At 38.3% G+C, this 27,504-nt stretch overlaps 1 protein-coding gene across 5 annotated transcripts; it reads left to right on the forward strand.

The window, feature by feature from the left end:
- The first annotated feature begins 628 nt into the window (after window positions 1-628).
- Window positions 629-27,346, forward strand: LOC112515062 (protein FORGETTER 1). Of its 5 annotated transcripts, none has more exons than XM_025121680.1 (32): window positions 629-1,125; window positions 2,445-2,510; window positions 2,645-2,818; window positions 2,894-3,024; window positions 3,138-3,214; window positions 3,758-3,939; window positions 7,314-7,391; window positions 15,748-15,880; window positions 18,507-18,570; window positions 18,643-18,724; window positions 18,807-18,935; window positions 19,034-19,177; window positions 19,265-19,364; window positions 19,447-19,578; window positions 19,776-19,849; window positions 19,932-20,104; window positions 20,241-20,334; window positions 20,483-20,580; window positions 20,661-20,796; window positions 21,796-21,902; window positions 22,314-22,409; window positions 22,526-22,613; window positions 22,693-22,813; window positions 22,940-23,051; window positions 23,130-23,253; window positions 23,321-23,398; window positions 23,480-23,598; window positions 24,971-25,021; window positions 25,156-25,255; window positions 26,150-26,278; window positions 26,556-26,667; window positions 26,941-27,346. In XM_025121680.1, exons 1-32 carry the CDS (start codon window positions 715-717, stop codon window positions 26,970-26,972), a joined length of 3,747 nt encoding a protein of 1,248 aa, XP_024977448.1. In that variant the 5' UTR covers window positions 629-714; the 3' UTR covers window positions 26,973-27,346. The 5 variants fall into 5 exon arrangements, with proteins under 5 accessions (XP_024977448.1, XP_024977450.1, XP_024977449.1 ...); XM_025121682.1 differs by having other exon boundaries at window positions 19,779-19,849; XM_025121681.1 differs by having other exon boundaries at window positions 18,510-18,570.
- The last annotated feature ends 158 nt before the right edge of the window (window positions 27,347-27,504 follow it).

Below are 27,504 nucleotides of genomic sequence, written 5' to 3' on the forward strand. Positions count from 1 at the left end.
AGTAGTAATGAGAATGAGGATGAGAAAGAGATAATTGAGGTAGAAAATGGAACCCCTTGTGTCACCTTCCCCATTCCCGGCCCAACAATCACACCTATCACCTTCCACATTCCCGGCCCAACAATCACACCTAACCACATTCTTCGACGTCTTCAAACCGCCTTCCCCCCAACACTTTCATTCACCATCTTTTGAGTTAATAAATCTTCGTCACCTTACTAAATTTATGTTAAAAGCTAGGTTCCATTTTTTATTGAAGAAAATAAAAAAAAAACAGAAAATAACAAAAGAAGGCAAAAGAAAAACTAAAATTTAATGGATTAGTAGCAGCAAGTGAAATGTTTTGGATGATCAAAACCAAGCAACGAATAACTGTAGGCATTAAAATCAAGAAAATAAGTTTACTCTTTTTAATTATACATCTAAGCATAAATTACAAAATCTATTGAAAAATTGGGTTGTTTATAATATTACAATTAATGATTTGAATTCGATTCATAGAAGAAAGGACAAATGATGGGGGATGCTCTGTTGTCATGTACAAGTAAATTTGGGGATCATGGGGGATAGGCGCCAATTAGATCACAGACAAATCCTTTTTGCCGCTTCCAGCGACCCTTCCCGTTCCTCCAATTCCCCCCACCCATTTTCCTTTTAACGATTCCTCCGCCACCCAACTCCGCTAACCGGTGGAGTAGCATCTGGATACAGTGAATGGGGCAGCCACCGGTTTCACCTTCTCTCCCACTCGCTCCACCACCCCCACCCCCACCCCCCTCACGACCACCACCCTTTCTTAGTTCCGCTGTTACTGGCGGTTGCCAAGTTCGTTGCGCCGGTTGCCGAATGATATTGACGGTCGGTCCCGGCCTGACTGAGTTTGTATGTCCTACATGCCAGTTGCCGCAGATGCTGCCTCCGGAGCTGATGCGTCCCCCTTCACAGGTGCCGGCCCATGGCATCGATCCGAGTAAGATCCAGCTTCCGTGTGCCAACTGCAAGGCCATTCTTAATGTCCCTCATGGTTTATCCCGATTCGCCTGCCCTCAGTGCAAAATGGAACTGGCGGTTGATCTCTCGCGGATTAAGCAGTTCTATCCTCCTCCTCCGGAGGAAGTCAACGAGGTTTTTCTTTAATATACACCTATCCTTCCTTTTCTTCACCTATATCATTATTAGCAAGTTATGTTGTCTCGATATATGCATATCCTTTTCTTCAATTTTGACCTAATTTACTTGTTGCAGTCAGTGTGAGACAACTGATTGAATTTCCTGATTTATTTTTACCCCTTCATATATCGCAAATTGAAATCTCCCACCACACACTATGCAGACTGTTCTCTTCGACTCTTGGAGCACTTTGTTATAGTCTACCACTATATCGTACTGTTGTAGTAAATCTTCTGAAAAGCAAATCAGATACAAACCAAGAGAATGTGTTGACAAGCTACTTACAAGCTAAACATAATTTTGAATGTTCATGCTTTGGAGTATTTGTAACTCAGCTGCTTCTTATGCCCATTTGTACAGGGCATGGGATGGTGTCAGTGAGTTACTAGTTACATTACCAGAACCCTAAGTTAGACAAGGGTTGTGTAGTCTCCGCACATTGTTTTCCCTGTACTTGCTTCTATTTATATTGAGATTGCTTACTTGCATCTAGTTTCTCAAAATTTATCATGTCCGTCTTTATCTGTTTCTATTTATATTGCTATTACTCACTCATATCTAGATTTTCAAAATTTAGCATATTCTGTCTTTCTCCCTTTCACACACTTTTCACTAGTCAAGGTCTTCATGGAAACAACTGCTCTACTCATTAGGGTAGAGGTAGGTTTGCATACATCTTACCCGCACCCCCGGCGACCCACCTCGGGTGGGATATAATGTCCACGTATGATTTGGTTTGGTTTAAAAATGGTCCATGATAGAATAGTATGTCTGTATGTGTTGTCAATTTATCACCCCCTTGGTTCGTTCATCCAGAGCAAAGCAGAGATTTGGCCGGCGCAAGTTGTACTGTATGCAAGTTGAATCATTATGGTTATCATTTCCTTGTCTTCTGAAAGATGGGAACGAATCCCCTATCTATACAGTTTTGCATCCTTATACTTAGAGACACCGGTAACTAGTCAGTAAGGTTGATTTTTAGAAGGATTAAACACAAAACTAATATAGAAAAGTCAATGGCAAGTGTCATGGTTAGTGTTAATTTGATCTTGACTCTTGAAGCATGTATATGTTCTGAAAGAGTATTGTAGGGGAATTTTCATGAAAGGAGGATACTGGAAGTCCACAACCTGTTGTGTGTAATGCATCTGACCTTAAAGATCATAAGAAACAACAGAATGGAGTCACAGTCTTAGCCTAGGTTCCCGATTTCCTAATTTGGGGTTTGTTTTTCCTTCACTCTATGTTTCACTTGTTGAGTTAAACCCTTTCAGGTTGCCATTGAAGTGGAACGAGAAGAAGATGGTGGAGGTGTTGTGGGAGAAACGTTTACGGACTATGTGAGTCGTCATCGTTCTCTTGAACTCTTCTCATGAACTTCTGTGCCTTGGCATGCAAATTTGAATCAGAGACATACTTTACGCGTGTGGTTTCTTATTCTCTGGGATTATATCTATACTTTGTTGAAATGCAGCGCCCACCAAAGCTGTCTATTGGTCCTCCACATCCAGATCCTATTGTGGAAACCTCTTCCTTATCTGCAGTGCAGCCACCTGAACCCACATATGATCTTCGAACGAAGGATTACTTGGAAACTTCAAAAGCATTATCATGCCTGCAGATCGAGACACTAGTTTATGCTTGTCAGGTTGCTTTCTTGACTTAAGTGTGAACTTCTAGTTGTTTTATGCTTGCTGTGCGTTGTACTTTGTTTTCTTCACAGAGACACCTGCAACATCTCGAAAACGGCACCAGAGCAGGATTTTTTCTTGGAGATGGAGCTGGTGTTGGCAAAGGACGCACAATTGCAGGACTAATTTGGGAGAATTGGCACCATGGGAGGAGAAAAGCATTGTAAGATCTTGGTTGGTGGTTGCTTATGCGTGATGTTGTCAGAGTGTTCTTCGACCGATAGACAATGCATGTTCTATTTTTCATTTTGATAATGCAAATTGTGATGATTCTAGGTGGATTTCTGTTGGTTCAGACTTGAAATTTGATGCAAGAAGAGATTTGGATGATGTGGGAGCAACATGTATTGAAGGTATTGATGTAGTTTTGTTTGTTTGAGTGAGCACCATATCCGCCTTTTGTGTTACTTTATGCAATTTTTATCTTTCGTAGGCATTGAATATTTTAGTTGGCATTAGTGATATATATATATATATATATATATAGATAGATAGATAGATAGATATAGATATATTGTCTGTGTGCATGTATGATGGGTGTGTAATAAATATGACCCGTACTTTTTAGTCCTGCACAATCTTTTCACTGCTCCAGATTATATATCCTCCACTTGCAAAACTAAATGGATGCTTGTAGGTCTGTTTTAATGTCTACAAATTTTAAATAAAGCAGTGGATGGATACTATTTTATCTTTTCTACCTAACATTTTGCTGTCATAGCTTTAAGGATGTGCCTTTGGCTGCCTTTCATGCTTACTTGACCTTCTGAAGTTCAGGGGTATTGCATGACTCAACTTTAAGCTGAATGTACATAAGGATCTATTACTTTGTTTTCTCTTTTGCTTACCCTATTGTTTAGAATTCAGAGATTTGCTTAATTGTCTTTTGCTTGCAGTGCATGCTTTGAACAAACTTCCCTATTCCAAGCTTGATTCCAAATCTGTTGGGATTAGAGATGGTGTTGTTTTCTTGACATATAGCAGTCTTATAGCTTCTTCTGAGAAGGGTCGCTCTCGATTGCAGCAGCTTGTGCAGTGGTGTGGATTAGATTATGATGGACTTATCGTGTTTGATGAGGTACCAACCATATTTTGCCGTTTTACTAGCGATCACTTTTATGATCGAGTCATAGGGCTCTTTGTTCAAGTAAAACATAACCATTTGCTGTATTTTATTACACATTGTTGATTGGAACCAGACACTCATTTTGCAATGTATATGCCTATTTGATTTAGCCTGACTGTTAGTGATTGAACAAGGCTTGCTAAATTTGAAGATCTGGCTAAAGAACCCGAAGAAATATATCAATATGAGTGTGAAATTAAAAATTTCTTGTTTTTTGGCATAATTTGCTTAATTCAAAATTATATTATAATTTAAATATTTTAGATGTAAACATAAGAATGTAATTTATTAGTAGGATACACCTTCGTGAGCTTTGGCAATATTGTTAATCAATTCCACAATGAGTATTGTTTTACCCATGCCCGCCCCCCCAAAAGTCCAATCGGGCTCAACATTTATTCAATATGTCAATCAAATGTGCTTATTGTTTAGTTTTATGGAGTTCAAATGTGGAGCTTTAAGAAGTTGTATGTATGCATTTTTAAGTTGTAACCTTAAATTGTAAGAACATGAGGTTAATGCTTGATAATATAGTAAATATATAGGATATTAATCCTTTTTCTTATGAATTGAGCTTTGAAGTCAAAACCCAACTAACCCAACATATCTGACTTGGAGGTAGGGTTTGGGAGGGTGGGAAGTACACAAACTTAACCTTTACCCCAAAGGGTAGAGCGACGGTTTCCATGAAGACTAGTGTGTGTAAAACGGTTTTGACATGAGTAATTCAAAGCTTGCCAGAAATGCTTTGGACAAAAATTTGAAGTTACCGAACCAACAATTTTTGAAAAAAACAATTTTTGAAAAGAAGCAAGACTAAATGAATGTATGCATTATATAACCAAGAGTACAATATAACATAGAAAAGGTATGAGACATTACACAACTCATATAACGTAGGACACCAATGACCTATCACACAACTCTCTAACCCTCCCAAAGTCCCACGGTCCCACCCAACCTCTCTAACTCCCTCCCTGCCTCCCTCTCGTCTACTATGCTTTATTATATCCTATTTGTGCTATGATAATAAGAGCTTATAGTATTTCGATTGAAGAAAGAAAGAAGTCTTCTCAAGCAATTGAGCAAGCACCTCTCTAACTTAACTTAGTAATCCCAGGAATGAGTTATCATATGTCTTATTTAAATCCTAATTGTTGAAGTCTAAGCAAGTAGTAGCACATCAACAAGTGCCTTAGAACCTACAAGTTCCTATACTCTAGCCTGCTATCCTAGTTTTGTGCCTCTAAGATCTTCTATTAGAGGTTATGTCCTTGAAAATGTCTAAGACTGAAAATGTCTAAGACTTCAAGTCTATCCTCAGTTTTTCATCCCACGTTCTCTTGCATTTTACCCCTCCTCCCCCTCCCTCCTTGACTGTAGGATATCCTGTCTTATCGGAGCCGCCATATGTCTGCTATAAATGTGTCCAAATCAGCTAGGGGATAAGGCTGGCAATGGGTAGGGTATGTATAGGGTGAGGGTTATTCCGTTACCCTAACTATTTAAAATGGTGGGTAACGAAACAGGTAATTATCCATGTTATAGAACTCTTATCCATATCCATTCCTACCCATTAGTATAACAGGTAATAAACGAGTAGTTGGTAAACAGTAAAAAGCTCATTTTGAATTACAAATAATATTTTTAAACACCAAATATATAAATGTAATATAAATTCATGAATATAGTAATTATTCTATATATAATTTGTTCCAATAAGCATCATTATGTTGTTCTAAATATAAATTATAATGTAATATTTAAATAACAATATGGAAATTCAAACATTTCTTTTGTTGTATTTATTTTGCCGGCCCCGTCTTGTAACTCATTTAATCATCATGAACTCTTTTACTCAATGGATAGAAACGAAAATTCGATTACAGCTACACATTAATATACGTCGTATATATGTGTGTTTATATATCTTAACGCCTAACGGTCAATAGATAACTAAAGATATCGTTATCCATGGATATAGTTTTCTTTACCCGTACCTTATCCAATGTGTTGAAACATAACGGTAACGGGTCTACCCTTACCCTTTATCTCCCTTCTCTCAATTTAAATAGTGATATGCGCAACTTCCGGCTCCCCTGTAATACCTCGGTCGGTATCCTTTCCAGCATGGTCCGATCACACCGATCACAGGTCATCTAAGCATCCATTTCTGCAACTTCCAGTTTCCTTTCATTCCTTTATCTTTTTGTGATGCCTTACTAATTTACCATTTGATATCCAAATCGCTTTCTTTTACTTTTGGTCATTAAACGTACTTTTGAGTTTTGAGTATATACTTTTGGATCAACCATCTAGTCCCAAGGTGTTTTGACCATTTGCTCATGGTAACACCATGCTTAATGTGGATTTCTGTCAAACCCTATTTTTGTGTCATCACACACATCCTTTAGTATGACCTCAAGTTCTGTGTATGTCAAAATACCCTTTGTTCCAGTTGGTATGGCCACTTATGAAGGTGGTTAGAAGCATATTTATAGGAAGTGAGCACAACTATCAAATCATAAGCTAATAGAAATCCTGAACCTTCTTGTTTGATTCTTACTAACATACTCACAACTTCTGTGCATAGTTCCAATTGTGCTACTGTCTTTATCTGCATGTCTTCTTCTAAATGAAGCTTCTGCCAATCAAATCTCTTTAATGAAAACTTTTGGGTCCTCCCAAATTGTTTTTAACAAATTTATTCAGCATACAAACTGATGACATTCATAATCACTTCTGCCTCTAGAAAGTATTGAGTAGATCTCAGCGGCTGAAGGGCCTTCTAGCCCTCAAGGCATATTAAGCAGATTTGAAGTAGCCACTTGATTGGATAAACACCCACACTGTCTAATTTTAGTATAAAAAAAGATCGGAGAAAGCAAAAAGACTCATGTCTGGCATATGACTTGCGTTTTCTTGATCCGATAATAACCAAATAAATTACATATTATGTTTGTCCGTAATGGTTATTTTCGCATAACCAAATTTGTAACAGATCTAGGACTGGATGTTTCAACTGAGTAGAATTTGGAGGCAATATGAGTTGTGTACATTTTAGTTGGAACAATAAGAACATCTTGATATGATTTGTGTACATTTGTTCATATATTGTGATATTGTTAGAATGAAACTGTGGCTAGACAAGGTTTTTGATATTTGATAAAAATATGAATTCGATTGGCAATCCAGTAACATAACTGGAAGGTGTAAGAGATTCTCTTCCCCAACCCAAAGGAGAAAAGAGACGAGGAAAAAATGTGTATCACTTAAGTGGTTTTGGATATCTCTTTACACTTTTGAGATCATTTGCTTGATTGTAGTGCCACAAGGCCAAAAATTTGGTACCTGAAGCTGGAGGACAACCAACACGAACGGGTGAAGCGGTTCTTGAAATTCAGGTTTATTCTCACACCAATCCTTAAAGCACCTGTTAATTTTAGTTCATGAAAAAACTTACCTATTATTATTGTTAACTAGCTTTGAATGTTGTCTAGAGGATTGTTATGGCAAGCATAGCACCCTCTATTTTCCTGATGGAGAAGATTAATGGCATAATTTTGTTGAAAAGGTGGTAACTAGATATCCTAAAGCGGTTCTTTGAATTCAGGTTTATTTTCACTTGAAATCCTCAAAGCACGTGCTATTTTAGTTTGTAAAGGAACTTGAAAACCCTTATCTATTATTATTGTTAATTAGCTTTGAGTGTTGTCTAGAAGGTCGTTATGGCAAGCATAGAACCCTCTGTTTTTTTATGGAGAAGCTGACATAATTCTGCTGAAAAGAAGTTGGTAACTAGATGTCCCAAGTACCTAAGAGAAAATAAAAACAAGTTGGTAACTGTTACGAAACCAGAAGTCATTCAGTCTAATGTAAATAGGCCAATAGAGTGGAAAGTGTATTATAGAAGGGCTAAAAAGGCAATTGTGGAAAGGGGCTAGAAAGTTAGTTATTAGTCTCTTTTTAAGGGAAGGGGGGATAAGTTTTGTTGGATGTCATTTAGTGTTTTCTGAGTATTGGCTCTTTGCATGTTGCATTGAGAGAGGGATTATCCCTGGATTGTTTTGTATTTCCTGCTTACTCATAATTCCGCCAGTATACTTTCCCATAAGCTCTTTCGATCATCTCTTTTATTTTTCCTTTCTTATCATTGGTCCGGCTTGCCCTGTGATCTGTTGGACACATGGAGACATGTTCTGTTCAAGCCTGTTTTGAACAACAGGATGAGCAAATTCAGCGATTGCAAGCTGATTTGTTGGAAATCAAATCGGCGATTTCTGTATTAGATCTGGATTGTGCTGAGGCCAGTGAGTTTCGTCAACTGATGCTGGGATGGATGAAACAGCAAAACCACGTTCTGCAGGGTGGTCCAGGTACGTTTTTTGGCGATTCTCCTTCGTCACCAAAGGGGGGTGCTTCTTCGGGGTTGTTTTCTAGTTCGGGTCAGACTTCTCTATCTCCTTCGGGAGGCCTTCCGTGGGCAATATAGAAAATTAAACTTCCGGAGTTTTATAGCTATGATTCTCAAGGCTGGATCCAGAAGGTTTCGCTGTATTTCGATATCAATAGTATTATTCCTCATGTTCGAGTTCGTTTAGCCCAGTTGAGCATGGTGGGAGTAGCTCAACACTGGTTTATCATTGTTAGCAGGTTCATGAATCTCTTACTTGGGATCAATTACAAGTTGAATTACTACAGAGATTTAGCGGCCTTGAAATCCAAAATCCTTTTGAGCAGTTAGCCACAATTAAACAGGCTACTTCATTTCACGACTACATTGATGATTTCAAGTATCTCTTGTCATTGGTTCCAAGATTGCCCGAGTCTTGGCATTAGGCTATTTTCTCGCGGGCTTACGTGAGGATGTCAAACGTTGGGTTCGTCTCCATCGACCTCAATCCCGATTGGATGCGATGTATCTGGCGAAATATGTAGAAGAAATGCTTCGTCCGTCATCGGTCACTGTTTCTAGGGGTGTTCAAAAAAACCGTTGGACCGCTCAAACCGGCCGAACCAAGTCAAACCGGACCGTTTTTGGCGGTTTGGTTTGGTTTGGAAAATAGTAAAATCGGGCGGTCCGGTCCGGTCCGGTCCGGTCTGCGGTTTGGAACATTTTTTGGGCGGTTTGGACCAAACCGACCGCCATATATGTATATATATAATTTAATTATTTATTTTAATATTAGCAAGTCCAACTTTTTTAACTTATGGACTATAGTTCAAATATATCGCTAAGCCCAACATAAAGTCTAACATCTAACATAAACAAAATGGATATTTAATCTAAAATTATAAATTATTATGTTTTTTTAGTTTAACATTTAAAGTCCATCAAAGGCCCAAACCGCCTAAACCGGTCAGACCAGACTGCCTTTTCATGGTCTGGTTTGACTGGTCTGGACATTTGATGTCAAACCGCTCGGTTTGAAAATTTTATAAACCGCCATTACGGTTTGGTTTGTGGTCTGAGAGGTTAAACCGGCCAAACCGGACCGCGGACACCTCTAACTGTTTCTCAATCCCATTTTCGCTATTATCATGGGGGTGGGTTGAGTGTAGGGTTTCATAGGAATCACTCTTCTCAGTTGGGCCAGCCCAATGTTTGTGGGCCTCCAATTGTACCACACGACGATAAGGCGTCTTATATAAAAAACGATGCGACTCGTTCTCCGCCTTCTCGTCCATCTGCAACGACACCATCGGAGCTCTCTCAAGTTCTGCATCGCGACTGTGGGGTTCGCTCTCTTACGCGAACGGAGTGGGAGGACCGTCGTAAGAAGGGTTTGTGTTTTCGTTGCGGTCAACAATTCGGTCCCGCGCACAAGTGTCCAGAAGGGAAATTGCGCGTCCTGCTGTTAGGAGATGATGAATACGAGATCGATGAAGGGGAATTATGTAACGTTGAAGAAGAGTCACCATCACGTTTTTCTCCAAATGAAGTTTCAGACCAGGGGTTTTTTTGTGCTTTATTGGAGTTGTTTGGAGCCTGTTCCACAATCTCTAGAGGTAAAACGTTAAAATTAGAAGGTACTATCTCTGATATACCTTTACTTATTTTGGTAGACTGGGGCAACTCATAATTTCATCTCTCAACGGTTGGTAACGTCACTGGGTTTCTCTTCAACTCAGTTTGATGGTCTCTATATTCAGCTAGGTGATGGCCATAGAGTATTCATCAATCATAGGTGTTGTCAACTGTCAATTGTGTTGGGCACTTGTTCCTTTTTGGTGGATGCCTTAGTTTTCGATACTGGAAATTTGGATATGGTATTGGGAATGGAGTGGCTACGATCCTTTGGAGAGGTCACCCATAATTGGGACCAGGCTTGGATGCGTTTTACGCATCAGGGAACCCATGTTCAACTTCAGGGATTAACTTCAGCCCATCCACCTACAGAATCACTTCAGACCTGCTTAACGGCTCCATCGGGAATGCATTCTCTTACCGGGTTCTCCTTGTTCGCGATTTCAATCGATACTCCAGGTCTGTCTTCTGTTCAATTAACTGATTTACAGAAGCTTTTAGACACCTTTTCGGCTGTTTTTCAAGCTCCAACGGGTCTTCCTCCGTCCCGAGCTCATGATCATGCTATTGTGTTGCTTTCTCCACAACCCATTAGTGTGCGTCCTTATCGTTATCCCCACATTCAGAAAGCTGAAATTGAACGTCAAGTCCGTGAGTTGCTATCCTTGGGAATGATCCGCCCAAGTAAAAGCGCTTTTTCAAGCCCGGTAATTCTAGTTCGTAAGAAGGATAATACATGGCGTATGTGTGGATTATTGCGCTCTCAATAAGGCTACCATCCTGGATAAGTTTCCAATTCCCATGGTCGAGGAACTTATGGATGAGTTATACGGTGCTCATTATTTTTTCCAAGTTGGACTTAAAGTCAGGCTATAATCAGATTCGTATGAGGCCCGATAGTGTTGAAAAAACAACATTTCGGACTCACGATGGCCATTATGAATACTTAGTCATGTCGTTTGGTTTAATGAACGCCCCTTTGACGTTTCAAGCAGTGATGAATGATGTTTTTCGGTCCTTATTACGTAAATCAGTCATCGTGTTTTTCGATGACATCCTAATCTATAGTTCAAGTTGGGAAACCCATTTAAGTGATTTGAAGGCTGTCTTGGCTCTGTTACTACATAAACATTTTGTAGTAAATAAGAATAAGTGTTCCTTTGGACAAACGACGGTGGAGTATTTGGGACACATCATTTCTCGCACCGGTGTGGCCATGGACCCAAAAAAGGTGGAAGCGGTCGTCGATTGGCCAGTTCCCAAAAATATTAAAGGGTTACGGGGATTTTTGGGGCTTACCGGATATTATCGAAAATTCGTTAAACATTATGGGAGCATCGCTCTACCTCTAACCGATCTCACAAAGAAGGACGCCTTTCTTTGGACTTCTGTTGCTCAAAGCGCTTTTGAGGCTTTGAAAGATATACATGCTCCTGTTTTGGCTCTTTCCAAATTTTAGTCTACCCTTTGTTGTCGAATGTGATGCTTTTGGGTGGGGCATCGGGGCTGTTCTCATGCAACAGGGACAACCCATCGTTTACTTCAGCAAAGCCTTAAGTGATCGCAATTTAGCAAAATCGGCGTATGAATGGGAAATAATGGCCTTAGTTTTATCCTTTCAGGATTGGCGTTCCTACTTGTTGGGTACCACCTTCATCGTCAACACTGACCAAAAGAGCCTCAAGTTTTTATTACAACAGCGCATCACTACTCCTGACCAACAGAATTGGGTGGCTAAACTCCTTGGCTACAATATTGATATTCAATACAAACCGGGTCGAGAAAGTTGAGCTGCTGATGCACTTTCTCGACGCGCCGATTATGGAGAATTTCTCCATTTATCCTCCGCTCCACTATGGCTTCAAGGGCTGATTTACTAAAGGAAGCGTGCACTGACCCAGAAATACAACGAATTACTTTGAGCTGGTTAGTCAATCCAAATTCGCACCCGGGGTACGCGGTTCGACAAGGGGTTTTGTTTTATAAGGATCATTTGGTTATCTCTCGTACCTCCATGATGATTCCTTCCTTATTACATTAATTTCACCAATCTGCGTTTGGTGGGCACTCCGGTTATTATCGTACTTACCGGAGGTTGGTGGCTAATCTATATTGGCCGGGCATGGTGGAGAGTTAAAAAGTTTATTCGTGAATGTGATACATGTCAACGATGCAAAGCCAATGCAACCTTACCTGGGGGTTTGTTACAACCGTTAGATATTTCGGAAGCCATTTGGGAACATCTTTCGATGGATTTCATCTTGGGACTGCCTAAATCAAAAGGGTTCGATGCTGTCTTACTAGTGGTCGATTGGCTATCAAAGTACAACCAATTCATTCTTCTTAAACATCCGTACACGGCCAAAAGTGTTGCTGAAATCTTTATTCGTGAAGTTGTGAGACACCACGGCATTCCCAAGTCTATCATCAGTGATCGAGATTCATTATTTCTTAGCCATTTTTGGCAAGAAATCTTTCGCTCCCAAGGTACGAAGTTGCTTATAAGTTTCGCGTATCACCCCGAGACGGACGGTCAAACGAAAGTAATTAATCGCTGTCTCGAGGCTTATTTACGTTGCTTTGCTACTGACCAGCCCCGTAATTGGTCCATGTGGCTCCCTTGGGCAAAGTTTTGGTATAATTCAACCTTTCATAGTTCAACGGGCAAATCGCTCTTTGAAGTGGTCTACGGTTGCAAACCACCTTCTGTCATTCAATTTATTCCAGGAGAGATACATGTACAAGTCGTCAGTCAAGAACTTCATGACCGTGATGAAGCTTTGAAACAACTTAAACTCCACCTAGCTCAGGCCCAAGCAGCAATGAAAGGCACATGCAGACAAAAAGCGCAGAGAGGTGGACTTTATGGAAGGAGAATGGGTATATGTTAAGTTGAAGCCATATCGCCAAATGTCAGTCACATCGCGTATTCATCAAAAACTTGCTGCTCGTTTTTTTGGGCCTTTTAAAGTCTTGGAAAAAATGGGATCGGTGGCATATCGTTTGGATTTGCCTCGCGCTTCGAAAATCCACTCCGTCTTTCTTGTTTCGCTACTTATGAAAGCAGTGCGGACAGAAAGCGATCAAGTGTTACCCCCAGAATTGGAATTAGGCAGTGCTGATCAGCTTATTCCGGTGGCAATTTTGGCTTCTCGCACAGTAAATGATTTCCATGACTCTGTTGACCAATGGCTCATTCAGTGGAAAGGTTTGCCAATCGAAGAGGCTACGTGGGAGGATGTCGCATCGATTCGGAGTCAATTTCCAGATACAAGTTTTGAGGACAAGACTTTATTCGATGGCGGGAGTAGTGTTACGAAACCAGAAGTCAATTCAGTCTAATGTGAATAGGCCAATAGAGTGGAAAGTCTACTCTAGAAGGGCTAAAAAGGCAATTGTGGAAAGTGGCTAGAAAGTTAGTTATTAGTCTCTTTTTAAGGGAAGGGGGGGATACGTTTTGTTGGATGTCATTTAGTGTTTTCTGAGTATTGGCTCTTTGCATGTTGCATTGAGAGAGGGATTATCCCTGGATTGTTTTGTATTTCAAGTTGCGGAACTATACGACTAAGGTAACATCAAATATTAATTAGAGTGAAAAAGCAAAACTCTCGAGGAGCTTCCCTTAGAGATGAGACACTTCTGTCGATGCAACAATTGGCAAAGCTTGCACATATTGTTAGAGGAAGAAAGCTAGGGCCTAGGAAATTGAACTCATCCTTGTATCTGTTCTGAATTTGTTATGTGCATGAGTTGCGGTTTGGCCAACCCAAGGCACCACCAGATAGAGGAGTGCCTGTATGTAGGGGCCGAGCTAGGATTTATTGTGATCCAGTGCATGCTAAAAGATGGGCTAGGTTGATTTCTTTAAATACATAATTGTTTTCCTTTTTGTTAGTAAATTATATATAACAATTAAACATAGAAACAAATTTTAAGTGATTAATCAATATAAAACACAACTTCAATGAAACAACTGAACATTATACGGAGTAGGGCCAAAAATTACATTATAGAAATTTGTGGGGTTAAAACTTGGCCTTATAAAAACATTTGGTTTGTATGTTCTTGGACTATACACAGTGGTATTTCAACAAATTTAGTTTATTTTGATTTTAAATATAGTGTTCTTTATTGTAAAATGTTTGGAAACAAACTAACAAAATAAAAGAGCTAGATAGTATAAATTTTAAATTTAAAAAAAGCAAATTACTTAGAAAATAGAAGAAAAGATAAAAAATAGCAAAAAATCAAAGAAGCCACCAAAAAGAAGGGTTGAACCCTTAATCTTTAGTTTGTATAAAGTTTATAACCACAAAGTACCAGCTATGCCAAGTAAAATCAAGGTTTTAAAAGGCGGAATCGTGCCTTGAGGCGGTCTGTGGCTTAACCCCCGAGGCAGAAATATATACACACATATTATAAGATCTTGGGGTTGGCTTACTACTTAGATGCTTTCAGCAGTTATCCGCTCCGCACTTGGCTACCTAGCGTACATTGGTTCAGTCGGTACGGTACAGAGATATATTAATTTCTATTTTTTCTTATCTACATAGATAATAAATATTTTTTTGAAAAAATCTTAGCAAGACCCCAAATTTTTTGTATGAATGGAACATTTTTCTATAAACCTCTATCTAATAGAAATATGCAGAAATATAAATATAGAAATACCATAACTAATTTGAAAATAGGAATATTTGGTGATTCAACAGATGACTTATCATTATTTGCTCTACGCAAAAATCAAATATGAAACTTCATACACCTTAAAGTTCATAGGACGATAAGAGAATTTTTTGAGTCCCTTATACTCAGCCTAGCATTGAATAGACTGCGTATTCACCTTATCAATATATCAAATTAATGATGAGGTCTAACAAGGGGTAGTACAGGAATATTCACTTGTTGTCGATCGACTATGCCTTTTGGCCTGATCTTAGGCCCTTACTCACCCTCCGTGGACGAACCTTGCGGAGGAATCCATTTTCTGAAAGATCCCGGCTTTAACAAAAATTCCTGATTAATGACCCATTTTGATCTAAAAAATGAGGGTTTTTGTTTGGTGAATAACTACAATTATATTGATTAGGAGGCGAGAATTGTAGATATATATATATATATATAAATATATATACCAATCTTCATTCTACTGCCACATTATACACAGAAATATGTATACGTTATACACAGAAATATATGCAATATACCTAAATATAATATGCATTCCACTGCCTCATACAAACTGGACACAAACTTTTGAAAGGAAATGCAGAAAATAAGGAGCTGCAACATAAAAGGAGGTTCTAAGAGGCCTTGTTTCATAAATTTTCAAGGATGGATTCTCATGGAGATCCCTGGTACTCGCGAAGATTTCATAATTCTACTCTGTGACATGCAGTGGATACTTAATAGGTTGCCAACATATTAAGTTAATAGGCATAGTTGATCCTTGAAAATTTTAAAATAACAATTTATAGTGTTGCTTAATTTAGTGATTATTCTCAAGAGGTTCTCTAAGAGGCCTTGTTTTCTGCTTTTCTTGACTTGCTTTTTTCGGCTTTATTTGGTAAACATTGCCTCTAAGAGGCCTTGTTTTCTGCTTTTCTYGACTTGCTTTTTTCGGCTTTATTTGGTAAACATTGCCTCTAGGCTCTAGCACTTGTAATTTTGGATAATTTGATGATTTTTTATTCTCCAAAAGATCTAAGAGGTCTTGTTTCAATTTATATCAGGCACGACTTCCTGAAGCACGTGTTGTTTACTGTTCAGCAACTGGTGCATCAGAACCCCGAAATCTGGGTTATATGGTCCGGCTTGGTCTTTGGGGAGCTGGAACTTCCTTTGAGGATTTCCGCGAATTTTTAGGTGCAAATGCCTTACCTTGAACTTTTGTGATTATCTTCAGTTGGTAGTGAAGGTTCTTTTTCAAATTTCATATATGATATAAAAAGCTGTCATGCCTCTTATGGGGGAGAAACTGTTTAGTTGATAACGTGTGATAGGGAACAGGCTATGAAGCAGAGTCATCAGTCACTAGAGTTGGTTTGTATCTGTACTGGGTATGAATTGGTGTGGCCGGGGGGATAAATGAAAATAAATAGTTAGACACTGGTTAGCTGGAGTGGGTGTGACTTTCATTACACTTCAGTGTGGTGCGTATAGCTTGGTGCAGATGTGGTATGACTTGGGATGCTTGTTGACTCATTTTTTATTTTTTAAATTCAAGTTTTAAGGTTCATAATCCTTCAAGGTCTAAAAAAGAATGCTTCATGCACACCTAAGTCAGTATGGGTGTGTACATATATATTTTCGTTCAAATACACACACATTTACTATATATTTATATTTATGTGTGTTTATGCTTGTAGTTTTAAACAGCTGAAATTCCACATTTGGCACTACAAATGATCAGGTCTTGAAAATTTACTTTATTTTTCTTCCCCTGCTCCTGTCTATTTTTCTTATCTCCTCTGTTGTTTCTGCTAGACCTTTTTCTTCCCCTTTTGTTTCTTGCTCAAGTTTCTCAATATCGCTAGAGTAATCGTTCATGATTTTGTAGGATATGCGATACAAAAGATCAACAAGTATTTTGATGCATTATACTGTTATAGGTCTAAATGATTTGATGATGTTTCTTTGTTAAGCTATTTTGTATATTTCATGACACAAGCATATACACATGTATGCCCCACACAGATTCTAGTATTTCTTGAAAATGCTGAACCTGTGTACGAGATGCGTATCACATCCGATACATGCACCGAGTAATTAATACTGGTTTTTATGCTTTTTAGGGGAAGGGTTCCCTGGTTGCATGTTCTTCTCTAATCAATATGATGTTGCTACAAAGCATGGCACAACTGTTGCTTGGTAGATATACTCGTTCTACTTACCCACATAATACTTATCCTACATACTTATAATGTAGTACTTATTGCGATTTTCCCATAAGGTTCCTATTGATGAAAAAAATGATTGAGTTATGATACATAATTTCCAAATTATAATGCCTTGAGAGTTTCACTATTTTTATGATACATAATTTCCAAATTATAATGCCTTGAGAGTTTCACTATTTCTTTCCTTGTAAAGAACATAGCGTCAAGTTCTACAGTGACAAAGAATTAGAAACCATGAAAGGTGAATCACCAAAATTTGAAAATTTCTCATCTTGTGTTAGTTGAATAACTTTTTGAATTGAGACAACATTATCTTTTCATTTGCTGGTGAAGCGAGTAGGAGACACAAAATCAATGTGCTACGTCTAAAAGTCTTGTAATTTTAGCTGCATCTTTAATGTTGTTTGTTTTCAACTTGCCATTTATGTTTACTGTCTCTGCATAAGCTGTAGTTGGGAGGCCTTGGCTGAAGAAATACGGCTTCCATGCCACACTTTGTTTGAAATTCTAAAATAAACTGTTGTGCTTAGAGATGAACTACTTAAACATGGAGATTATTTTTGGCTTCGTCAACCATCTTTATGAATGCTGTCTTGATCCATAATTTGATTTTTTTTGAAAGACAATGGTGCCAAAAATAACTTCCAATGATGATGTGAATTTTTTTGAGGACTATCTGCAGCAATATGTTTGAGGCAAGTTTAGTCAACTTCAATGTAGATCTTTCGAGTTGCAAAAGGAAACTTGCACCTAAAGGCAGCCATTATGCATGGTAGTGGTAACTGATGTTCCCAATGTGGGAGGTAGTGAGAAAAGATTTGACGGGGTAGTACAAGGAGTTAGCTTTAGGTAAGGTGTGGCAAGGAGTCTTGGGTTTACCTTTTAATGTTTGCTTTTGGGCTTGATTTCTTTATAGTCTCTTTTAGTTCCTCTTTATCCTTTCATAATTCCTTCTGAAAAAATATACATAGTTACATTTAAATAGTCTTCATCAATCCCCAAAAAAGTCAATCTTTGTTGACATGTAGTTTAAAAGAAGTCTTTGACTAAGATTGAAATACCTAAATAATGTGCCTTGTAATACTACAGAAATCATGGAGTTTGTGGATAAAAACCAATTTCACTATTACCTTGTAATGATTGCTGACGGTCACATATTTAAGTTTGGATTGGGATCTTACTGAAAAAGGAAAAGTAATTCGTTTGCAACAAGCCAAAATGGGAAGTGTTGGATTTTATGGGACAGAGGGAGTGATTCCAAGTATTGGTTAATTAAAATTTCTAATGACATCCTTTGCCCTTTCACAGATGTTTTTATACTCAACAGTTGCTGCTAACATAAATTTCAAGATTTTTAGATTTATATGCTTCCCATGCACTCTCCCTGAGTTTTGAGCTTCTGCTTATTCTTGTCAACTCTTGTCATCCAAGAGACTACTTGTTTTGATCCCAGATTCTCTCTCTCCCATCCCCTTCAATCTCCCCTCCGCCACTTCTTTTATTTCTCTTTTGTGCAAGTATATTTACTGTATCCGTTTGTTCATGATCATTATTTTATTAATCTGTGTCCTTTCTCTATGCTACTCTATAAGCAGGTGCTCTGGATAAAGGAGGAGTAGGAGCCCTAGAACTTGTTGCTATGGACATGAAAGCGAGGTTGGCAGTTGGCATATTCCATATGGCTTGTGTAATTGATTACTGTACCAATTAGGTTATTTTACCTTTCAGAGGCATGTATGTATGCCGGACTCTGAGTTATAAAGGCGCAGAATTTGAAGTTCTTGAGGTTCCACTGGAGGCCAAAATGATGGTATCAAGTAGTTCTCTGCGTCTATGCATAAGAAGTATCTACAAGATCTGCTAATGCTCTTGTGATATTTGATAACTTTCAGGAGATCTACAAAAAGGCCGCTGAATTTTGGGCTGAATTGAGGGTGGAATTGCTATCTGCAAGTGCATTCCTTGGTGATGAGAAGCCTAGTTCCAGTCAGTTGTGGAGACTATACTGGGCGAGCCATCAGGTTTGCCAATTCACGTTTGTTACTTATTCAGATATTACTAGATCCTATGCGGTTGCTTTAATTTGTTCATATGTTTTGTTGCTTCTGTTATATTCTAGCGATTCTTTAGGTATGTCTGCATGTCCGCAAAGGTGCCTGCTGTTGTAGGCCTTGCCAAGCAGGCACTGATGGAGAACAAGTGTGTGGTCATTGGTCTTCAGAGTACAGGGGAGGCAAGAACAGAGGATGCAGTCACAAGATATGTGAGTGTGTTTTCTTTTTGCATGTTAAACCTACGATGCATGCATTCTAATGTATATTTATTTTTCAATCAATACCTCACTTTATAGGGCATTGAACTTGATGATTTTATTTCTGGACCTCGCGAGCTGTTGCTTAAATTTGTTGAAGAAAACTATCCTTTGCCAGAAAAGCCTGAATCTCTCCCAGGTGTTCATCGGCTTATGTGTTGTGGTGTCTGTAATTTATTATCCAATGTCGCTGATAGGAGTTGCATTTTATCTTCTGGCAGGAGAGGATAGTGTGAAGGAACTTCAGCGCAAGAGGCACTCAGCAACACCTGATGTTTCATTTAAAGGGAGGGTCAGGAAAGCTGCAAGATGGAAAGCTGCAAGTGATGATGAGAGTGATGAAGAATCTGAATGTAAGTTGTGCAAGAAGACTGCCTTATTTTCTTCATTAATTATATATTCTTTGATTTTCCTCCTGCATAAGTTGTGTGACATCAATGTATTTCTCATTCATTGATGAAATAAGTCCAAATAAGATGTCTTTTAGTTCATGTGCTTGTGTTGAATTACTGCTTTAACTAATGTATTTCTAATTTACTGTTCAACCAAGTAGCTGATTCTGGCCGTGAATCTGTGGAATCTGATGACGAATTTCAGATATGCAACATATGCAATTCAGAAGCGGTATATGCGCCTCTCTTTGGTGTTGATATGTTAACCTGTTTTTGATTCTTATTGTTGGTACATTATTTATCTTTTCATGTAGGAAAGAAAGAAATTGCTCCAGTGCTCATGTTGTGGTCAACTTGTACATCCAGCATGTGTAGTCCCACCAGTAACCGATGCAATATCTGCCAATTGGTCTTGTCATTCATGCACGGAAAAAACAGAGGAGTATCTCCAAGCAAGACATATATATGTAGCAGAGTTACTACGAAGGTGTGATTATATAAGTCTATCACTTGCTTTCTTCTCTCTGTTGCTTATTTTATGTTTCTATATTTGCTTTCTCAGCTAGTTTTTCTACACCATCTTGAAGTAACCTTCATTTTGTCTGCTATGTTAAATGTGTTAGATATGAAGGAGCCATAGAGCGTAAAGCAAAGATTTTGGACATAATTCGTACTTTTGACCTTCCAAACAATCCATTGGATGACATTATTGATCAGGTATTTATTGAATGATGTTTTGCTACATGTATGGTTGTGTATGTACATATATTGTTATTGTGATATTTCTTTTTATTCACTTTCTACTCATTTTTTGGTTCTAGTATCCTATATTTTCATGCTTTTCTGCTCTCTTTTTTAATTGCAGCTTGGAGGCCCTGATAATGTTGCAGAAATAACAGGGAGGCGAGGTATGCTTGTTAGGGCCTCCAGTGGAAAAGGAGTCACTTATCAGGCACGAAACACGTGAGTTTATGCTAGGTTACTGGTAACATAATATTTGGTTTGCTTTTCGGAAGCTGATGCACCCTTCTATGCTAATACAGGAAGGATGTGACTATGGAAATGGTCAACATGCACGAGAAACAACTCTTCATGGATGGTAAGAAACTGGTCGCCATCATTTCTGAAGCTGGATCAGCAGGTGTGTCTTTGCAGGCTGATAGAAGGGCACTGAACCAGGTAAATACATATCTAATTTATGAGGACTTTGTAATCATATACCCTAGACTTGCGTAGCTGTTTGGGCCAATACATGAGTTGGGAAGAGAGCTCCTAGTCATTCATCTAGATTTCTAAGAGGGTTGTGGTCCATCCTTTGTGCCTGGCCATTGTTGTGATTTGTTAGCACCATGTGGGCTTATTGTCCTAACTACTGATGACTATTGCAAACTGCCAGGAATGGTCAGTACGGTCCACTCGTGTAAGGTTCTATGGAGCTATTCCTGGTCTATTGATGCTTTTGTATCACCTATAAGATGTAGTCCTATCCGAGTTGCAGGAATGCATGCTCAATGGAGCAATGACCCTTATAGGAGCTAGGGCAGCATATTGCTTGCAGTGAGAATTCTCTTTGCATGGTTAATGTGATGGTACTGAAACGTTATTTTCCTACAATTTGGATTCTTTGCATGACAGTGTAACATTTGCATTGCAAGAGCATCCGAGTGAATAGGAGGACATATAATGTTGCAGTCACTAGACTTCTTTGATATGCTTTTTTACATATCAGATATAAATATTTTAGGGCATCAAAACACAGTTCACAGCATGAAAATAGCATGTGAGTGCATTAGGCTTATTAAGATTTCTTACAAGATTGCTTAGGTTTTGTATAGCAACTTGTGTATTGTGGACCTTCATCATAATGTAGAAATGGACCCAACAATTACAATTAATACCTAATAGGCCTCATGTGTCACCTCTGAGTCCATGCTCACGTTTTAAGAGCCATAAATAAGTGCATCAATGCGCAGAGCGAATCAATGTGCAGAGCGAATTGAATTTTCCCAACAAACCGGAGAAAGAAACATTTGCTAGTTGGCTTGCACTAGTGAACTTACTAAATCATTTCCTCTTTAACACCTGGGATCACCAGCTCTTCTAGAAGTTTGAGCTTTAACATAGAGTGGTTATATTAATATCAAACTTTAACGGCATCTTTCAAATGTTTTGTACCAGAAAAGAAGGGTCCATGTAACTTTAGAACTACCTTGGAGTGCTGATCGTGCAATTCAGCAATTTGGGAGGACTCATCGTTCAAATCAAGCTTCTGCACCCGAGTACAGGTAGATATGGTTTTGTACTACTACTACTACTACTACTACTTTGTAGGTATCATGGTTAAATTTTGATTTGTATTGTTCTTGTAACTAGCAAGGATGCCAATATGGACTGGTATATTGCAAAAGTCTCATATGAACTTACAGCCTAGGGACTTTGTGCAGTTCTCCACTGTAGGATAAATTAAATGATTACTGTACAGCATGTGGATGGCTGGATTGTTGTTCGTCATTAAGTTCATGTTGTATAAGTGTGAATATTAGGTTTCGAAGCGTTATAAAATAGAATTCAAGCCATCGTTTCTTTCTTCTCGATGCCATATAATTGTAAAAAGTGTGTGTGACTAGAAACTCTTTCTTTTTTCTACTATCTTGACTCATGTGGGAACATATTAAGCTATCCATTATACTGTATAGGTTACTGTTCACAAATCTTGGAGGTGAACGCCGGTTTGCTTCAATTGTTGCGAAGAGACTAGAGTCTCTCGGAGCCTTAACACAGGGGGATCGGCGGTAAGTTAAAATTTCTATGTATAGTAGTTGAAGCTTTTTATTTCTGTTCAGTGGCCTGCACCAGAAAGAAGCACCTGTAGATTGATAACTGTTTTTTTCTCTTTACGATATTTCAGGGCTGGACCATCTCTTAGTGCCTATAATTATGATAGTTCTTATGGGAAAAAGGCCTTGCTGATGATGTACAGGGGAATTATGGAGCAGGTTTATATTTTTTTTTCCTGGTCATTCTATGTCACCTTATGTGGGACCCGTTTAAAGCAACCATAATCTTGTCTCTCAGGATTCTCTTCCAGTTGTGCCGCCAAACTGTTCATCTGAAAATTCTGCTACAATCCGAGATTTTATTGAGAAGGCCAAAGCTGCTCTTGTTTCTGTTGGCATAGTTAGAGACACAGTTGTTGGTATTTTAATCAGTTCATTTTGTAGTTCTTACTGTATTTGTTTTAATGCGCCTGTCACATTAGTATATTTACCCATATTTTTGTAGTGCTATTCCAGTCAGTTTCTTGTTGCATCATTTGCTATAGGTAATGGCAAAGATTCTGGCAAGTTCTCTGGCCGCATAGTTGATTCAGATATGCACGATGTGGGGCGTTTTCTGAATCGGCTTTTAGGACTGCCACCTGAGATCCAAAACAGGTTATGCATTTTATTATCTACTCTCTGGGTTTTCTGCCTTGACTTGTGGTGTTTAATAGCACTAGTAATAAATTGCAGGCTCTTTGAGTTGTTTGTTAGCATCCTTGATCATCTTCTTCAAAATGCACGCTTTGAAGGACAATTAGATACTGGGATTGTTGATATGAAAGCTAACACTATTGAGCTACAAGGAACTCCAAAGGTTACACTTTGTGAATTCTTCTGATTTGCACATGGTAACATGTATGTTAACTTCCATCTTTTGGCAGACTGTTCATAGCGATCATATGTCTGGGGCATCCACTGTGCTATTTACGTTTGTTATGGATCGTGGCATTACTTGGGAGGTATGAATTTTCTTTATCGAATTGCACAGTGATTATCTGTGTAGTCTTTTTAGCTTATGTGATCTCTTTATGTTTTAATAGGCTGCATCTGCATTGCTCAGTGAGAAGCAAAGAGACGTGTCAGGTTCTTCTGCTAATGGATTTTATGAATCTAAGAGAGAATGGCTTGGAAGAAGGCACTTTCTTTTGGCAATCGAAGGGTATCAAAGTTTGGTCTAATTATCTTCACTTTGGTATTGTGAACCAAGTTGGTTAGAATTGATATTATGACATTATTACTTTCAATAATGGACTTCCAAAGTAACAGACATGGCAGTCATGCATCACCTAGCCTCTATGAAACTTGCTGTTTTGATTAGATACTCTCACACTCATATACAAACTCACTCCCAGGTTGATATATCATATTTTTAAGCCGTTAACAGTTTATCTCAATAAGCGTAGATTTTGAATCCAATAACCTGGAACAAGTAATTGATTTTAAGATTATCTTTTATTCTCTCTTTAGTCTATTAACAACATTGTTGAAGTCAAAAGAGCTAATTAGACTTCTATCTCCACTGACAAGTCAAAACCTAAAATTTAACCAAATTTCCACAATTTGATACGATGGTGAAAGCCTTGTTATGGACCTATCTTTTAGCTCTTCAGCTTAAAAGAAAACATTCCAGATAGGAAAAGGAAAATAAGTCAGCAGAATAACAACAGAAGGAAATGAACAATTAAAATTGTTGTTACGAAACTGACTTGTCATAATTGATAATGTCGCTCAACAAGCTTTTGAAAGTATGACCTAGAGGGGTGATGAATAGGTTCGTAGTTATGAAGTTGATTGTATGAGTGGGTGTGCACAACCAAAGTACATGTACTTTAGGCACAAGTTGTACAATGCATAAAATAAGGGAGTAGATAAAAGGGAGAGTCTAGCAGAGAGACACGTGCTTGGGTCATGCCCATTGCCCAAGCTCGGGCTGTTTCGATGTCTACTATCCAAGCTCGTGTCTAGATTTGTTTACTAGTAAATAACCCTTTTCCCAGTGGAGAAATGTTTACAAAGAATCTTGGCTTCCTTGGCTAGATTTGGTGGGACTACGAGGCGTGATCTTGTGTTAGCCATCCATGAATACCTGAGTCTAGTCGCTGAAGCTAGCAAGATAAAATATATCAACTCAGTAACCAATTGGAACCTACGATTACCTCAGCCCTACTACTTGCCACCAAAGCGCAAAACTCCTCGGAGCCGTAACAGCACACATTGAGTCTGAATGATGTGTTACCAATATGCTTCTTGATAAGTGGATTATATAACATGAAGCTCTATAGACAGGTGCCTTTTTCAAGATGTAAGAGATCAAACTTATATATTCATGATCTATACTCACGTGTGTATTTTCTCTTCTCACTGTTAACCTTTTGCAGTATGTTTATATTCTTGGAATAAAGCAAGCTTAAGAAATATAGCATTATTCTATGACCTTACCTCTGTGTGGAATGTACATTTGTTCGTTAGGTTCAGTTTGGTTAAGAAATATAGCATTGTTCTTCACTAAGATGAACTCCTATGTCTTTCAGTTCTTCTGGAATGTTTAAGATATTCCGCCCTGCTGTTGGGGAAGCACTCAGGTATAGAAAGTCACAAACCTCAGTGACCATTGCTCAAGCTTACTTATCACATCCCTTGACTATGTTGTCCTTGATGGTGGTAGCCTGGTTTGTTTCTAATAGTTGGCTGTGCATTTTGTTCTTTCAACTTTCAGAGAGATGTCAACTGCTGAGCTGAAGGACAAATACAGAAAGACGTCATTAGAAAAAGCTCACAGTGGATGGAAGGATGAATATGAAGTTTCATCCAAGCAGGTATAATATACTCACGAGTCACGAATGTCATAGCTGCAAGTTATTAGAATTCCATTTTCTTCACTTTTCCTGTTTACTATTATTAGTCCTGTATAATAAGTGGTTAATATTATTATTAGTTACTCGTTGATGGAAGAAAAAGGTCCAGGGTGGTGGTCTTATTCTGGATAATAATCTGCCAATTATTATTATTGCTTCATAATGCAATATATGTCACAAATTTGCTCCCAGGAAGTTTACTAAGGTCATGCTTCTCTTAAATGGAGCTATTATGCTGATTATGGTTCATCTCTACTGCCATCACTAGTCAAGATCTTTCTTTCGATGCTTATTGAGGTTTTTGTCTGTGTTACTCGTGTTGGCGTATCACTGTATCTTGTGTGATTTTTGGCAAACTCGTGAATCTTTCCTTTATGTAACAGCTGTGTTTATTTTAGCAGCATTGCCCTTATCATCCAGGTTAGATACATCATACATTTATGCAACATTCTGCTTTTTTTTTTCTGCCAACGTTCCCTGACATAAAAATAAACTTGGCCATTCCTGCACTTGATGTCAACGATCATTATATGCCATCTCCCAGGTTTTCCTTGTGTGGTTGTTAATGCAATGGGGTTATGCATGTTGGTTAAGCTTGTTCGAATTTGTATCTCTAGGATTCAGGACACATTAAGTGGATGCATGCTGGTATCTGAAAACCTTATTCATATTGTCAAGTATATGAAGAATGTGACACTTCTAAATGAACCATATACTGGGACTTTTTGGCTTTTTGTCTTTTTCTGACATACACTTGGTCGTTTGTGATAACTGGAACTTTCTTATACATTAATAGTAATGCATTTGTGGACAGCTTTATTGACCGGGTTTTTTTTTATCTGATCTAATCTACAGTGCATGCATGGTCCAAATTGTAAGCTTGGAAGCTTTTGTACTGTTGGCAGAAGAATACAGGAAGTAAATGTACTCGGTGGTCTTATTCTCCCAATTTGGGGAACAATTGAGAAGGCCCTATCGAAACAGGTATACAAGTTTAATTCCTTGATGAATTGCCATGTATACTATGTTATAATGATTGCTGATTTATCTGTACTGCTTTACATATAGTTACCTTACTGGATACTCTTTCAAAAATATCGCCCTTTATTATGAAATAAGGCAACATTTGCGTTTGTTATGGTGCTGTCCAGTCTCCTATACTTGGTGTGTTACATGTGTATGGGTGCATGTTCTACTTGTAATTATGGTTATTTTATGCTTATCATTCAGTAGTCCTAAGTTTCAGCTATATTGAATACAGGCCCGCCAAAGCCATAGACGACTACGTGTTGTGCGCATCGAGACAACAACAGATAATCAGCGAATTGTTGGGCTTCTTGTTCCAAGTGCAGTAGTAGGATCTGTGCTTCAAGGTCTCTCTCTCTCTCTCTCTCTCTCTCTCTCAAACAAACACATATGTACACAAACATGATACTATGTTTATTATTCATTAAACATACCTCCTCCTATCACATAACTAAAAAGTTCTCTCGTTTTTGTTTGATGACATAGAAAAGAGTGTCCTGATTTTTTTTGCCAACTAAGCATCACTTACTTGTATATCTTTATGGTATTAAGTTGCAATTTGGGATACTCGAGTCTCGATTGAATTACTAAATCTGATCATGCCCTGACCTTTATGACAGACTTAGCATGGGTTCAAGACATCGATGACTGAGATAGACTTTGCTAGACCATTTTTCTGATATCAATGATGGATAATAGGTATTATATATTTTTGTTATATTCCATCAAAGATACCGAAGGAAGTACATGTTCCAGACTGGTATGTTTCAAAGGAAATAGGCCAAGGTACAGCAGCCAACCGAGCATTGCCAGTCTTTTGCAGTTGATAAATTGATGTTTGATATTTTCTGCTTCATTCTTTGCACTCAGTATCGCTTTTTTGTAATTATTCAAGTGGCAAAAACAGAGAGAAGCATTACGATTTATAGGTGTGAGTGTAAAAACCATCTTATATAGCTTTATGTTGATATTTCCAAGCAAATTCATATGATTAACATTTTATTTTAAGCTCGGCATCTTACTTTCTTAAAGCAACAGCAAGTGCTGGAAAGAAAGAAGCTTTTATTGTCATGTCCGGATGGATTTGTACCCTGTATTCCTGCGTTCAAAACAAATGGTCAAAATTTTATATTAGTACCGGAGTCTTGAAAGCGAGTGGGCCATTTTACATTTATGTTAATAAA

This window comes from Cynara cardunculus, assembly GCF_001531365.2.
Source record: "Cynara cardunculus var. scolymus isolate 2C chromosome LG 7, CcrdV1, whole genome shotgun sequence".
In the NCBI taxonomy this organism is placed as follows: domain Eukaryota; kingdom Viridiplantae; phylum Streptophyta; class Magnoliopsida; order Asterales; family Asteraceae; genus Cynara; species Cynara cardunculus.